The 15,852-nt window shown below is 44.1% G+C and overlaps 1 protein-coding gene across 1 annotated transcript in view; it reads right to left on the bottom strand.

Moving 5' to 3' along the window:
- The window catches only part of SPRING1 (SREBF pathway regulator in golgi 1), a 56,993-nt gene that overhangs the window by 12,845 nt on the left and 28,296 nt on the right, over nucleotides 1-15,852 (bottom strand). Inside the window, exons 3-4 of the mRNA XM_082274234.1 lie at nucleotides 5,096-5,247; nucleotides 2,516-2,629 (exon numbers count right to left, since the gene is read on the bottom strand). Coding sequence (XP_082130360.1) covers nucleotides 2,516-2,629; nucleotides 5,096-5,247 — 266 coding nt within the window. The remainder of the gene's footprint in view (nucleotides 1-2,515; nucleotides 2,630-5,095; nucleotides 5,248-15,852) is intronic.

Genomic DNA, 15,852 nt, shown 5'->3' with positions numbered 1-15,852 from the left:
TCTTGTTGTTTTTCAGTATATTTGAATATCCTTGGCCCTGAGGGGGCAGCAAGACCCTAGGTGGTTATAAAGACCACACAAGACCACTCGCCTTCCCACATACCACTTGAGCACAGAAGAGATACTGTTTTGGATTACTTTTAATAATATGTTTGGGACAGATTAGATCAGACAAACTATTTGCATGCCAAAACAGACTGGTCACTGCTTTAGCTATACAGTAGTGTTTTGTGCTATGTAAAGTAAGAAAAACTGTGTTCCAGTAGTGGTATTTGCTACTACTGGATACAGAAAGAGTACACCGTACTGTATTTCCACCATTAAGAAGTAGCCTTTTATTTTTTTAATCAAAAATACAAGGCTTCCTCTGACTGGCCAAGGTGGAGGGGCAGGTGAATAATGTTACAATCTCCACCTTGGCCAATTAGAGGAAGCTTTGCATTAATTGATAAAAAAATACAATAATTCTCCTAAATGTTGAAGATGCAGTATGGGAGACTCTGCATACTCCGCAGTAGAAAGTCCCTGGTACTGCGGTCAGAACACGGCACTGCTTACTGTATCTAGCACAAGCTACTACAGTATATTACAGTCTAAATAGCAGCTAGTTCATTATTGCATACAGATACTTCTTTTTGTCCAAGGGGGCCCAAAAGAAATGTTTTTTTCAACTGATGCAGAGTTTGCAAAACATGCTGAACTTTAAAAAAAGAAAGTCAAGCACTACCTGAATGCTTTCTTGCAGACTGTGCCTTTCCACTAGTTAAAGTGCAAGTTAGAGGTATGGAGTCTGCCACTGGTGGGGGTAGGAATAGGGATACGTTAGAGTGATTTTGATTTCTGTCTGCGTCTCAGCTAGAAAGATTCACCCTCTTTATTTGTCCTTATGACCACTGTCAATGGGACAGAATGTGATGGGTAATCTAAAATTTTACAGAGCGGAAATCCGCCGATTGTCCAAGGGAGGTTTTCTCTGACTGAAGAAATGTCCTTACACCAATTGTTATGTCTCTGGGACAAGAAGAGAAGGAAATCCTCCACAATGATATTTGGACATTTACAAAAATAAAATTACTATTTAAAGCCCTAGCCCAGGTAAAAAAGACACCTAATGGGCGTTTAAACTTATAAAGCAACTTAGGCTGCAATACTCAATACAGAGTCATCCCCAGACAACTTCTTTTTTGCCACAAGATGTCCTCAGTCTTCCGGCTTAAAGTAGAATGCTGGGTTATTACTAACTATGCTTACAAACACTACTTCCTCCCTTAGAACACCTATACTAACTGACCCATATTAAAAAAAAAAAAGAAGAAAGAAAGAAAGAAAGAAAGAAAGAAAGCGGACTATACCTATATTTACAGGCCGGTATTGTCAACTGATTCACTACCTGTGTCAGCCAGTGGCTGCCTCAGGGGAGAGGATGAAGCACAGACAACAGATAGCCATAGTAAACATTTAGGTGGCATCACCACTCGGGTATTACCAACTGTTGTCCAGCACTCTCACCTTTCCCCTGCAGCCAGCACTGGCTGACACAGGGGAGATCGGACTGGATGGGAGCGGCCTGAAAATAGGTAAGTATATGCATTTTTTTTTTTTACAGGTTAGTATAGAAAGGCCAGTTGGGGGCAGTACATACTGACCAGGCAATGCACTGATACCTTTGCTGCCATAGTGCTATGTGCTAGGTGTTCAGTGTTTACCTTTAAGGAGGGGTGGGTTCCTTCCTGGCACACCTGCCCCCTGCCTATACATAAAAATGCATGTGCTTCCATTCTGGATACTCTCAGAAGTTAGAGTTAGGACTAAAGAAAATGGGGTGCCTTGACAGGGCTTGTAGCTTACGCATGTATTTGCAAATGTGTGCAGACTAAACCCGTTTGAAGGGCATATTGTTAGACAGGTCAATTCGGTTGGACGCAGGCTGGTCATAAATTGAGCTTTCTTGGGTTTTGTTTGACATGCGTCGCCCTTCCGGTGCTCCTTGCTGCAAAGGGCAGTTATAGGTTGAGGCAGTGGCCACTTGTTTGTATAGGTAATATAGATGATAGGAAGGCGGGAGTGTTTTTAAGCATGGTTAGTATAAGTCCAGAATACTGCTACACTTAGTCCCCATTCACACTAGTCGCGGTGGGTCGCCTGCCATTGATTAGCACAGGACCCGTTCTAATAGGAGCGACACAAGTCGCTCCGACTTAGAAAAAGGGTCCTGTACTACTTTGGGGCGACCTGGAGGCGACTTGCATTGACTTCAATGATATGAAGTCCGTGCATGTCGCACCGAGGTGTGCTGTGCACCGCGATTTCACAGGTCGCCCCGGCAAGTCGTGTCGCCCCTGTGTGAATGGGCTCTTAGTGTCACTCAACCTGAAGACTGAGGAGATGCTGAAAATTCAGTGTCATGGTCCCACCCGCCTAGGGGTTTGAGGAAAAAAAAAAAACAAACATTGAAAACAATATATTTACTTATAGAGCTTATAAACACACTACATTTTAATATTAATTGTGTTACCTGTGAGGATGTTCGACATTTGGCTAAACACAGCTCAAAGTGGTCTTCTACTGCCAAGAACAAGTTTTGGAACCCTCTTGCAGCTCGGTTTAGAAAACGCTCCAAGATATGTTGCTATACCAAAAGACAAAGAGAAAGGCAATTTGTTCATTCTCATTAGTAATCATTGCAGAGATGCAACTAAGAGCTAAAATTCATGATATATTTAAAATTAAAATAAATACAAATCTCACTTCTCCTTAGACAAGTGTTTCTCAACCAGGGTTCTGCAGCGATCTACCTGTTAGTCACAGGCAGCCGACAGGTATATTGCATGGACACATGCAGAGATAGTATGCCAGCCACTTTCCTGCCTATTGGTTGTAGCGCGCTGTCCCCCCCAGCCTCTCCTCCCCTCCTGTTCGTCCTGGGTGCTTGTATGTTACATCATCTGGGATAGACAGGATAGGAGCCGGTACTGAAGTGTGCCCAGCTGTGTCCCCCACAATGTGCCCTGCTCCCACATAATGTGCCCTGCTTTACCCTCATGTAGTGTGCCCTCCTAAGCTACTGTACCCTACCCTGTTGCTGCAACCCCCCCCCCCCCCCCGCGCTTATCTTAAGCAGGACCAAGAAAGGAGCATCTCTGCAGAAAAAGAAAGCACGCGTTTCACAATAAGGCATGTTTTAGTATTTATTCTTTTATTTATTGCCATTTCTACAAATAAGTGTTGTTGTTATCAATGGATCACTAATCATACCAATGTTCCGTGAGCTGTAGATGTGAACATTTCCGGGGTTACCCGAGATCTAAAACTTTTTGCTGCGGGTTCCTTGAAGGTAAAAAGGTTGAGAAACACTGCCTTAGACCCTCAACATGCTAAATAAAGATACAATTACAAAGACATAGAGCACAAAGAATGATAATGTGTATTCAGTCGAAGGGATTGCACGAGGACTCGAGGGCATACAATGCGATTAGAGGAGAAGCGAATTCTCTACCACAAGAGGTGGTTTCTGCAGGAAGTATGGTTACTTTCAAAAGAGTCTTAGATGTACATCTCAAGGATCAGACATTCAGGGCTATGTGAGATGATTACAGCCACACACACCTACACAGGTTGAACTGGATGGACTATTGTCTTTGTGACGAGACCAATCTCGCCACTGGGCATTGGTGAAGCCTGGTTGCTCGCCTCCTGCATTGTGACTATGGACCCTCTCATCAGCCCATGCTAAACGTAAACCCCATGGCGATTTGACTGTGTTTGTGGCATCTGAGCACTGTTTGGATATGTTGAGCGCTCAGATCCAGGCTATCTGGGGATGGGTTGAATGTGGGGGTTCTGTTCAGTAGACTGGGAGTTATGCATTTTTGTGTCTTTTTGTGTTTCTTTAACCATGTGGCTAATGGAGTCTTGCCTCTATCCTGGAAGCTAAACCTTATTCCTGGAAACTGTAAGGCACAGGAAGTGCACTCCTAATATGGTCATTCCAGGAAGTTCAATGAGGAGACGGACTGTATGAGGTGGCTCTCCATTCACCTATTGTCGGGTGTGCTAATGAACTTGCCTGCTGTCTGCTAAGAGATGTATTGACACTCAGAGTAATGTGTATTGAGGGCTCGTTAGGGAACCATTGTTCTGTGTCTGGCTATTGTGTACATTGATTACCCCCTGGGGGCTTCTGTCTCCTTGCACATGGCAGTCCTTCTGGTCAAGCTATCAGACCAATCACTTCTGACTCATTTTCAAGCCCTCATTTGCATGGCTGGAGAGGACCTTATGGGGGACTGCAGGTACTGTGCAATTGACCAATTGGAAAGCAGTTGTTGGGGGAAGGATGTTCCAAATTCTGTATAAAAGTGTGCTGTGTTCTTCCAAAAAATGTTGTTCCTGTTTTAACCTCAACGCGGAGCCTTGTCTCGTTATTGGGGGGGATTTATTGTATGCTGTTCCAGTTTGACTGCTAGGAGTGTAAACCCTTCATATGGTTTTTCCTATTCAGCTGTATGCAGCATTCATAAGGTTCCAGCTACACTGTTTGCATCATTCCTTGGTTTCCAGTTCGGGAGTTTGGTGTCCTGCAAGTAGCTGTGTCTGTAGCTCTGGAAGGGGAAGATCTCCTAAACGGTTTTAACCCTTTTGTGTCCAGGGTGCCGTTACAGTCTTTATTCAACCTCACCTACTATGCAACTATACATGTGTAGAAATTCTGAGGAACCAATCTAGTTCAACATATATTACAGAAGAGCCATCAAGGTGGCCAAAGCGGTAATCTGACTGCATTTACCTGAATGCCCAGCAAATAGCATTACCTCTATTGTGGAAAAGCAAATTTGGTGTGGTATTGCTGGCATCAAAAAATATTGAACATTTATCAGACATCAGAAATTTTAGACGAAGCCTAAAACGTTAAATGATCAAGCTGAAAAATGGTATTGGTAACCTACTGTAATCTGGGCCTTACCTATAACTATGAAATGTAAACTCAGCCTTTAAAACGTATCTGTAAACCTGAACAAACCCCAAACCTAACCCTTCGTCGAAAAAGAACACTCATAGGTGTATACACTGAATAAAAAGTAATTGGATTACTCACCTTATTAGGTTGAAGGCAGCAAGATACACAGTACTCATACACACTGCAGCAGCCATTGGGTAAGCAGCTTTTACAGTTATACTGCCTTGTGCTGGCCACATTAATGTTGCAGCATCCATTTGCTAGCAGCTCTTTGCGCTCACAGACATAACCTGAGAGATAAAAGTAACTATTTTACTATGAGGGACATATGGAAAACAACTGCATCAATAGATATACATTTCATATATACACACACAGTAGATCTAAAAAGTCCACAAGCCTGTTAAAAATGTCAGGATTCTGTGATGAAAGAAAAATGAGACAAAGTTAAATCATTTCAGAACTTTTTCAATCTTTATTGTGATCTATAAACTGTACAACTCAATTGAAAAACAAACTGAAATCTTTGGGGTGAAGAGCATCAGAGGGATCTCATTGTTAAAAAGGTATCAGTCAGGAGAAAGGTACAAAAGAATTTCCAAGGCATTAAATATACCTTGGAACACAGTGAAGACAGTCAGCATCAAGTGGAGAAAATATGGCACAACAGTGACATTACCAAGAACTGGAAGTCCCTCCAAAAGTGATGAAAAGACGAGAAGAAAACTGGTCAGGGGGCTCCTAAGAGGCCTACAGCAACACTAAAGGAGCTGCAGGAATATCTGGCAAGTACTGGTACATGTGACAACAATCTCCCGTATTCTTCATATGTCTGGGCTATGGGGTAGAGTGGCAAGACTGAAGTGTTTTCTTATGAAGAAAAACACCCAAACCCGGCTCAATTTTGCAAAAAAAACACATCTGAAGTATCCCAAAAGCATGTGGGAAAATGTATTATGGTCTGAGGAAACCAAGATTGAACTTTTTGGCCATAATTCCAAAAGATATGTTTGGCGCAAAAACAACACTGCACATCAAAGGACACCATACCCACAGTGTGCTGGTGGCAGCATTTGGGTCTGTTTTTCTTCAGTTGGAAAAGGGGCCTTAGTCAATGTAGAGTGAATTATGAACAGTTCCAAATACCAGTCAGTCAATATTGGCACAAAACCTTCAGGCTTCTGTCCGAAGGATGAACATAAAGAGGAACTTATTGAAGCATGACAACGACCCAAAGCATACATCCAAATCAGCAAAGGAATAGCTTCACTAGAAGAGGAATAAAGTTTTGGAATGGCTCAGCCAGAGCCCAGACCTGAATCCGATTGAAAATACACAGGAGATGCCCTAAAATCTGACAGATTTGGAGTGTTTTTGCAAAGAAGAGTGAGCGCAAATATTGCCAAGTCAACATGTGCCATGCTGATAGACTCATACCTAAAAAGACTGAGTGCTGTAATAAAATCAAAAGGTGCTTCATCAAAGTATTAGTTTAAGGGTATGCACACTTATGCAACCATATTTTAGTTTTTTAGGTTTACTTCCCTCCACCTAAAAATATTCAGTTTGTTGTTCAACTAAGTTGTACACTGAAACACATCTAAAAAATTTTAAATTATTGACACTCCCCGCAGAAACCACCAACTGTGGAAAAAATCTCCACATCCTTACTGTTTTAACAGTAAATAACCCCTTATGCAGTTTAAGAAGGAACCCTTTCTCGTTCAATTTCATTGTGTGGCCATGTGTCTTCTTAAAGACCGAAGATTAAAGTTATTGTAAACAATTTTTTTTCAAATTTAAAATAAAAAATATGTTATAGTTACCTGCTCTGTGCAATAGTATTGCACAGAGCAGCCCCTTACCTCCACCTCTGGTGTCATCCATTGGCAATGCCCACTCCTGCTTTCATGTAGGTGCCCCCTCAGCAAGCCAAGTGAGCATGCTCCCATGCCATGCTGTGTGCATCCATAGACACACACAGTGTGGTTTGGCCACGCCCCCGTTTTCCTCTTCACAGGATTTGATCGACAGCAGCAGGAGCCAATGGCTCCCACTGCTGCCAGAGTCTTCTGTGAAAAGAGGAAGTGAGGAGATCGGTGGAGGAGTCAAGGGGAAAAAAAAAACCCACAACAGGTAGTTACGCATTTTTTACCTTAATGCATAGGATATTAAAAGTAGAACTTTACACATAATAACTTGATAAAAAGTATGTTCTTTAGCAAGGAACATACATTACACAATTATTATGCTACCAAAATTAGTGTGTGCTGTAAATTGCCTCCAGCATTGCTCCTGTTTCTCCTTGCTTGATGCTGTCATTTTGCTGAATCCCTGAGCAGCAGCAAATCTTTAGGCTGTCAGCAGATCGGCCTCTACAAATTTGGCAGTGCCTACAAATAGAGAGCAACTGAGCATGTGCAGAGCAGGGTTAGAGTGTATTACTGGATTTTAAGCAGTATAGGCACTTATTTTTAATGTTTTACATAGCTATACCTGCAAAAGGGGCCAAGCTGAAGTGATCTAGCAGGACTTTATTTTCTGACTAAAGTTCCACTTTAAGGTAAAAAATGCTTAGACTTCAGAAATACTTTAAATAGCCTCCTCTTAGTGCTAGAGTTCATTGTAATCATATTGCCTCTTATGTGCCTCTTCTCCAGGGAGAAGTTTAATGTTTGTAGTCGTTCCTAATAAAATTAGTTCCTCCAGCCCATTAACTTAATTAAAAGGGTAATATTAAATAATAAAAATAAAAACGTAAAAAAAAAAAAAAAAAAAAAAAAATCGCCAGGAATGGCTGAATAATTATCTGAATATTTTACATTTAACAAAAAAAAAAAGGCGCTTTTTTAAAGCTGTTCGATGAAGCAGACCCGATTAGCAGGAAGATTAGAATACAGACATTGCAAAATATCTCACAGCGGAAGCTCACACCCCATCCTTCTATCCTAATGGAAACAGGACAATCATCTATACTTTTTGCTTCAAAGTATGTGGACAGTGTTGATAAAAGAGCCCAGCAAGCATCCTTTACAAAAACTGGAGGGGGCATGCATGTACTACTAGGTTTATTTGTTAAATACAATTTTCTATAAATAATTTATAAAATGATAAAAATCAGTTTCCAAAGAGACTTAAAAATAAAAATCACCAAAAAAAACCCTTATAGTCTCTCTAAAAGATAAGTGTGCCAATTTAAACATTATTACTCATCCTAAATTGCCGTTTTTAGAGTTTTCCTCCCTAAAACATTATAGATTGTAGTCATCTAAAAATCTGCCTTCCCTTGCATCCTGACAGCTTTACAACTGCTAGGGAGTAAGATTTGTGGTTTTTATTGTAGCTTTGTGACAATGCAAATTGGTCTGTGGCACTTTGCTCATCATCTAAACTGTTAATGCTTTATTTAGGCTGCATTTACACTGATCCATCTCCATGCAGTATGCGTGGTTATGCACATACATTGATGTGAATGTACTAGGGCTGAAACAACTAAATCGGCTTCATCGATTATGATTTTCATAATCGATTAGTTGGTCAGCCGATTAGTTGTCCTGCATACAGAATGCATTTTTTTTTTGTTTTTTTTTTGTTTTACATATCAGAAAATACAGTGCAGCCCACATACAGCTCAGTGTACTGTCCATACATGTCAATATACACAGTGCAGCACACATACAGCACCGTACACCATCCATACATGTCAATATACACAGTGCAGCACACATACAGCACCGTACACCATCCATACATGTCAATATACACAGTGCAGCACACATACAGCACCGTACACCATCCATACATGTCAATATACACAGTGCAACACACATACAGCACAGTACACCGTCCATACATGTCAGAAAGTGCCTGAGAGCTTGTAAATGTGTGAGGAGCAATGCCTCATGGGACATGTAGTCCTGGGTAGGAAAAGGAAGGGAGTAATCTAAAAAGATAATAAAGGTTTTTTACCTTGCTATAGGGGTACACTATACTATACTTTGCAGCTTGCTATTGGGGCACTCTGAAGGCAGGAGGAGCCAGAAGCATCGGTGGGGGACCCAGAAGAGGAGAACCAAGGTTGCTCTGTGCAAAACCATTACAGAAAGCAGGTAAGAGCTGGTTCACACTACCACTACCAGAAAGTCGCCCCGTGACTTGAAGAGACTCGTTTAGAGACTTGGAAGAGACTTGTTTAGAGACTTGGAAGAGACTTGTTTAGAGACTTGTTTAGAGACTTGTTTAGAGACTTGGAAGAGACTTGGAAGAGACTTGGAAGAGACTTGGAAGAGACTTGTTTAGAGACTTGTTTAGAGACTTGTTTAGAGACTTGTTTAGAGACTTGGAAGAGACTTGGAAGAGACTTGGAAGAGACTTGGAAGAGACTTGGAAGAGACTTGGAAGAGACTTGGAAGAGACTTGGAAGAGACTTGGAAGAGACTTGGAAGAGACTTGGAAGAGACTTGGAAGAGACTTGTGCACTACTTTGAAGAGACAGGCGAATTTGTCTGTGGGGAATGCCTGGCTAATCTCTTTCTTCTTCCTGGAAAGTCTGATAACAAGTCGTGTCTATAAGGAGGCAACTCCCATTGAAGTATATGGGACAGTCGGATAACAGGTCGCCTCAAAGTAGTACAGGACCCTTTTCTGAAGTCGGAGCAACTTCAGTAGTGCCAATTAAGACGGCACTGATTGATTAACATTGCTTTTGTTATGTCAAGCTACTTGGGGCAACACAAGTTGCCTCACAAGTCGCGCTAGTGTGAATGGGCTCTTAGGCTGCATTCACATGTCAGCGTTTGGTTAGCGGGCAGAACCGCCGCGGTTCCGCCCGCGATCCGGAGATTATTGCAAATCGCGGGACGCCTAGCGTTGCCCGTTGATTTGCAATAGCCCCCCAAACGCCGAGCGATGTTGCCGCGATTTCCGCCTGCTGAATCGCGGCAACATCGCGCAAACAAAATCGCGGGACGCAATACGCTCCAAAGAAGCTCTTGTACTTCTTTGGAGAGTATTGCGTCCAGCGATTTTGTTTGGCGATGTTGCCGCGATTCGTCAGGCGGAAATCGCGGCAACATCGCTCGGCGTTTGGGGGGCTATTGCAAATCAACGGACAACGCTAGGCGTCCCGCGATTTGCAATAAATCTCCGGATCGTGGGCGGAACCGCGGCGGTTCTGCCCGCGATCCATACGCTCACATGTGAACGGAGCCTTAGTGTGACATGTTTGTTGTTTAAAAATAAAAATCCAATGTTTACAATGACTTTAAGTGCCGGTTCACACTAGGTCGCTCCGACTTAGGGGGCGACCTGTGAAGTTGCGTGCAGCGTGACTTGCACGGACTTCATAAAATGAATGTCTATGCAAGTCGCCTCCAGGTCGCCCCGAAGTAGTACAGGACCCTTTTTCTAAGTTGGAGCGTTCCGACACCTTGAGCAAAACACCCGATGCTCCAAAAAGTACATGAGCTTCTTTTTGGGCAGATTACGTTTTTGCCCCTAGGCTTCAATACAAACGCTGGAAAGGCGATATAGAGCGTTTTACAGGCGTTTTGTAGCTGCCGATCTGCTCAAGCAGCATCTCTCCACCCCTTGTCACGCCTCTGCTTTAGCACATGTTCTGCAAAATGGAAGCTGAAGGCTTCATTACACTAGTGAGGACATATCCATGTTTGTACGATGCAAAGAATGTGCATTACAAGAATCGCAACAAGAGACAAAGGGCATGGGAAGAAATTGCATCTAAAGTTATTGCAGGGTGGTCGATCATGAATAAAACACAGCAGCATGAGAAAAGGTAAGTTTGCAATGTGTTCTGCATGCCTTGCCGACCTTTTAGTCTGCTCACATGTCATGTATGCATCTTTGCAACAGCATTTGCAAAAACAACCCTTTTTATGCAAATGTTGTAAAAAGCTGCTTTTCATTGGTCACCTAAACTCGTATGAGTACACAAAAACGCCTGGAAAACGCCTAAAAATAGCAACACCTAGATGTGAACGTAGCCTAAAGGCTCTGTGCTAGCATCAGCTTTTGAACCCAGAGAAGGTGGAGACTGATAGATTGGAAGTAATATAAGGCATTACAATTACATTTAAAGTAAAAGTTTACCAGTATTGTGCATTATATTTAAAATTATTCTATCCATGAAAAAAAGTTTTAGCATTTAGTACATCTTTAATATAAAAGGTTTATATTCACCCTTCATATAGTTTCATGTCTGACTCCCAGTTAAAATACCTTGTACAGAGTATATCCGACTTCTGGGTGTATTTATTATTATATATATGAAATAAGTTACAGTATCTCACAAAAGTGAGTACAACCCTCACATTTTTGTAAATATTATATCTTTTCATGTGACAACACTGAAGAAATTACACTTTGCTACAAAGTAGTGAGTGTACAGCTTGTAGAACAGTGTAAATTTGCTGTCCCCTCAAAATAACTGTATTTTTGTCTTATTGTAAAATCCTTTTCTCTGATGTTCATTGCGTGACACAGCAACATATCTTCATTAGTCAGATGGGTTATGCTGCGGTTCCTAGGAGTAGGATACTATGCGGAAAAGGGTTAAAGTTAACAGAGCTTTAACTACACCCACTTTCTGCTCTAGGATTCAGTTTAGTAACAAGCAGTGTCAGAAGAATACATAACCCAACTCCACAAAGGGGTGGGTGCTGTGTCCGTTAATGAACATCAGAGAAAAGGATTTTACTGTAAGACAAAAATCCAGTTCTCCTTCGTTCATTGACTGACACAGCAACAGATCTTCATTAGTCGGATGGGACGTCCCAAAGCAGTATCAGCATGAGGGGTAGGAAACAAAACACAGCAAGAAAACAATTCCCAACAGGGCTAAACATAGCCAACCAGGTAACCAAGGAGCTCAACCAAGAACAACTGAAGCTCACGTACTAGAAAAAAAAAACAACACCCTCAAGAGGCAGAAGTCTCTGCCACCGCGGCCTGCAAAACCTTGCAGCCTAAAGCAGCATCCTCAGATGCAAAAATATCCACTTTTTAAAACTTAGTGAACGTGTGTACAAACGCCCAGGTGGCCGCATTGCAAACCTGAACCACTGGACGCCTGATGACAGAAGGCCCAGGAGGCACTGAGCACTCTCGTAGAATGCGCCTTAACAGGGAAAGGAGGAACCTGACCCTTAACGGCATAGGCCTGCACCACCGTCTGCCTGATCAATCTGGAAATGGTCGCAGCAGACGCAGCCTGTCCCTTACGAGGACCCTCCGTAAGAATAAACAAGGAATCCGACATCCAAATTGAGTCAGAAGCCATAAAGTACACCCTGATGGCCCGAACCACATCTAACGAATGTAAAGCAACCTCCTTGGGGTGCTTAGGACATAACGAAGGCAACACAATTTCCTCATTCAAGTGAAAACCTGACATGACCTTAGGCAAGAACGACTGCCAAGGGTGAAGCACCACTTTGTCCCAATGAACCACCAGATAAGGCGACCGACAGGGATAACGCAGCCAACTCAGAGACGCTGCTTGCAGAATTGCCACCAAGAAGGGACACTGTCTGTGACAAGTTAAGTAAAGGAATTTCCCAAATATTCTCAAATGACAGTCTTTGGAGGACTGACCGTACTAGTTCGGAGGTCTCACAAAAGGCATCAGGGACCGCACCGGGGGAGCCAAATGACGAACTCCCTGCACGAATGCGCGAACCAAGGAACTCATTGCCAACGGTCTTTGGAAGAAAACTGCCAAAGCCGAAATCTGACCCTTAATGGTGCCCAAAGCCTAACGTTGATCAACACCTTTTGTAAAAACTCCAGAAGACGTGATACCGAAAAGGAGCGGGGGGAAATTCCTTGAGACTCACCAACAAATATATGCTTTCCAAACTCAAATGGTAAATTTTTCGAGAGATAGATTTTCTAGCTCTTAACAGGGTAGGAATCACATATTCTGACAATCCCCTATCCTTCAGCAACTGGCTTTCAATAGCCAGGCCGTTAAAGCCAGCGATCGTAAAGCAGGATGAAAGATTGGTCCTTTAGACAGAAAATTTTCCCTGAGGGGAAGCCGCCAAGGTGCATCGGCTACCAACCTTACCAGGCCCGCGTACCAGGACTGACGAGGCCAGTCTGGTGCCACCAGAATCACTTGAATCCCTTCTGCCTCAATTCTGCGCAGAAGTCTCAGCAGAAGTTGTATTGGAGGAAATGCATAAAATCAGACGATACCGGCCCCAAGGTGCCACCAGAGCATCTGTGGCATCCGTCAGAAGATTCCAAGACCTTGGAACGAATCTTGGAACCTTCCGGTTGAGACAAGAGACTAACAGGTCCACATCTGGTGTCCCCACGGAAGACACAGTTGATGGAAAACATCAGGTTGAAGAGACCATTCGCCCAGAGACCGAGCCTGATGACTAAGATAGTCGGCCTGCCAATTTTCCACCCCTGGAATGTGCACTGCCGATAGAGCCTGACCAAGACGTTCCTGAACAAGACGTTCCGCCCATTGTAGAATACCGGCCACTTCTTTTGCCACCAGGGCACTTCTGGTGCCCCCTTGGTAATTGATATATGCCACAGCCATGGTGTTGTCCGATTGAATCCTCACCGGACACCCCCGCAAATGATCCATCCACTGGAATAGGCAAAGTCTGATGGCTCAAATTTTCAGGATGTTGATCGGCAGACTGGACTCCTCCGAGGACCAAAAACCCTAGGCTAAATTCGTGCCCAGTACCCCTTCCCCCTATCCAGACAGACTGGCATCCATAGTCACCACTGTCCAGAACAGGGGGAGGAAGGGTTTTGCTTCTCCGGGGAATGGAGCCACCAAAGCAGAGACCCTCTCGTCACCCGACTCAACAGGATGAAAATTGTCCAGAGACTGTGGATGCTTGTCCCATTTGGTTAGAATCTCCTTTTGCAGAAGTCTGGTATGGAACTGAGTGAAGGGGATGGCCTCAAAGGTGGAAACCATCAGACCCAGGACCTGCATGCAGGTCCTCAGAGATGACCGCTGATTGGATAACAGGAGGCGAATCGCCCGCTGCAATTTCAATCGTTTTGTTTTTGGGAGAAACACCCAGGCTGATGCTGAATCCAGAGTCAGCCCCAGAAAGTCCAACTTGTTGGATGGAGTCAAGGCCGACTTTGGAAATTCAGAATCCAGCCGAACTCCTGCAGAGTTCTCACTGTGATGTCCAGGTCCTCCTTCAGGGCCGATGACGATTCTCAGAAGATCGTCCAGGTACCCCAGACCCGAAATCCCTGTTGCCTGAGTGAGGCTAACACCGGGGCCAAACACTTTTGTGACCACCCGAGGGGCGGAGGCGAGACCAAAGGGTAACGCCACAAATTGATAGTGCTCCTTGCCTATGGCAAAGTGAAGAAAGCGTTGATGTCCGATGTAGATCGGAATATGAAGGAAAACGTTCTTGATATTGATGGAGGCTAGAAAGTCTCCATCCCTGATGGAGAAAAGCCACAACTGAGCGATTGGATTCCATTCCATTATAAACCCGCACAAAATGGTTCAGTGCCTTTAGATCCAGGATAGGATGAACCTTCCCTTCCTTCCTGGGAACAGTAAAGATGCTGTAATAAAACCCATGAAAGCATTCCGCCTCCAGGACAGAAACTATGATCCTTTGTGACAAGTCCTGAACCGCTCCAAAAAGGCCTTGAAGTCGATCTGTGGACAGACGCAAATTGAAGGGGGAAGAACCTTGGCGAGGGCAAAGACTGAAACTCGATCTTGTAACCGGACCGAATCAACTCGAGAATCCATTGGTCTTGGATGAACGAGATCCACGGATCCAGAAAGAAACTAAGACGTCCCCCCACCCCTGGAACGGGTGAGGGCATCCCTTCAGGGCTTCTCCGCGAGACGGGAGGGACCAGTCTTGGACTTACCACCCCAGGGTCTCTTGGAACCCCCGAGAAAGGTTGAGAGGGTTTGGACCCTTTGTCCTGCGACCTGGTGGGATGATAGGGCAGCTTTTGAGCTAAAAAGATTGAACCACATTTGCAGTGATACTCTCTGCTCTTAGCAACAGACGGTCAACCACAAAGGGAAGATTTGTCAACCTTTTTAGAGGCCTGGTCCGCAGACCAGCATTTCAACCAGATCATGCGTTGCAAGGTCACCGCCATCACCAATGCCCTGCAGGCTAATGGGGCTGCATCCAGGGAGGCATCGCAAATATGTTGCAATCCCTGAATTATTTTATCCGCCAGGTCTGCCATTTCTTGAGGGTGCTGACCCTCCTTCAAATCATGGCGTAACAGCTTTGCCCACTTCGTCAAAGTCTGGGAGACCAAGGTAATGGCAAACACTGGTCTCAGAATGGAGCCGGCCACGGTAAAAAGATGGCGCACCAACGCTTCAGCCTTCCTATCTGCAGGGTCCTTAAAGGATGGAGCATCCTCCACAGGCAGTAATGTGGCTTTATTCAATCTACAAACCTGGGAGTCCGCCACCAGTGGTACCGCCAGTTTCTTTACCAGGAAATCTTCAAAAGGATATCTCCTAGCAAAACGCTTAGGTATACCGGCCATGCGTTTCGGGGAACCCCACTGACCAGCGACAATCTCATCAAAATAGGCAGGGAAAAGAAACACTTTAGTCACTCTAGATGGCCTGCGGGTGCCAAACTGCACCGCCATTGCCAACTCAACATGCGCTGCGTCCTCCATTTTTAAAGTTTCTCAACTGACACAATCAGTGCTTCTACCAGCGCTATTTCATGTGCTGAGCTGGAGCAAGAAGTATCATCCTCAGTGTCAGAGCACTCGAAGTGCGTGGACGCGGACCCAATGGGGCAACTTATGACTACGGCGGCCATTACACAATGCAGCTACAAAAAAATGGCCGCCGTGCATGCGCAGTAGCCTGGTCCACCGCA

The sequence above is a fragment of the Pelophylax lessonae genome (genome assembly GCF_965119305.1).
Source record: "Pelophylax lessonae genome assembly, chromosome: 1".
Lineage (NCBI taxonomy): Eukaryota > Metazoa > Chordata > Amphibia > Anura > Ranidae > Pelophylax > Pelophylax lessonae.
Note: the sequence above shows the minus strand (reverse complement) of the source record. Positions and strands in the feature narration are given on the sequence as shown.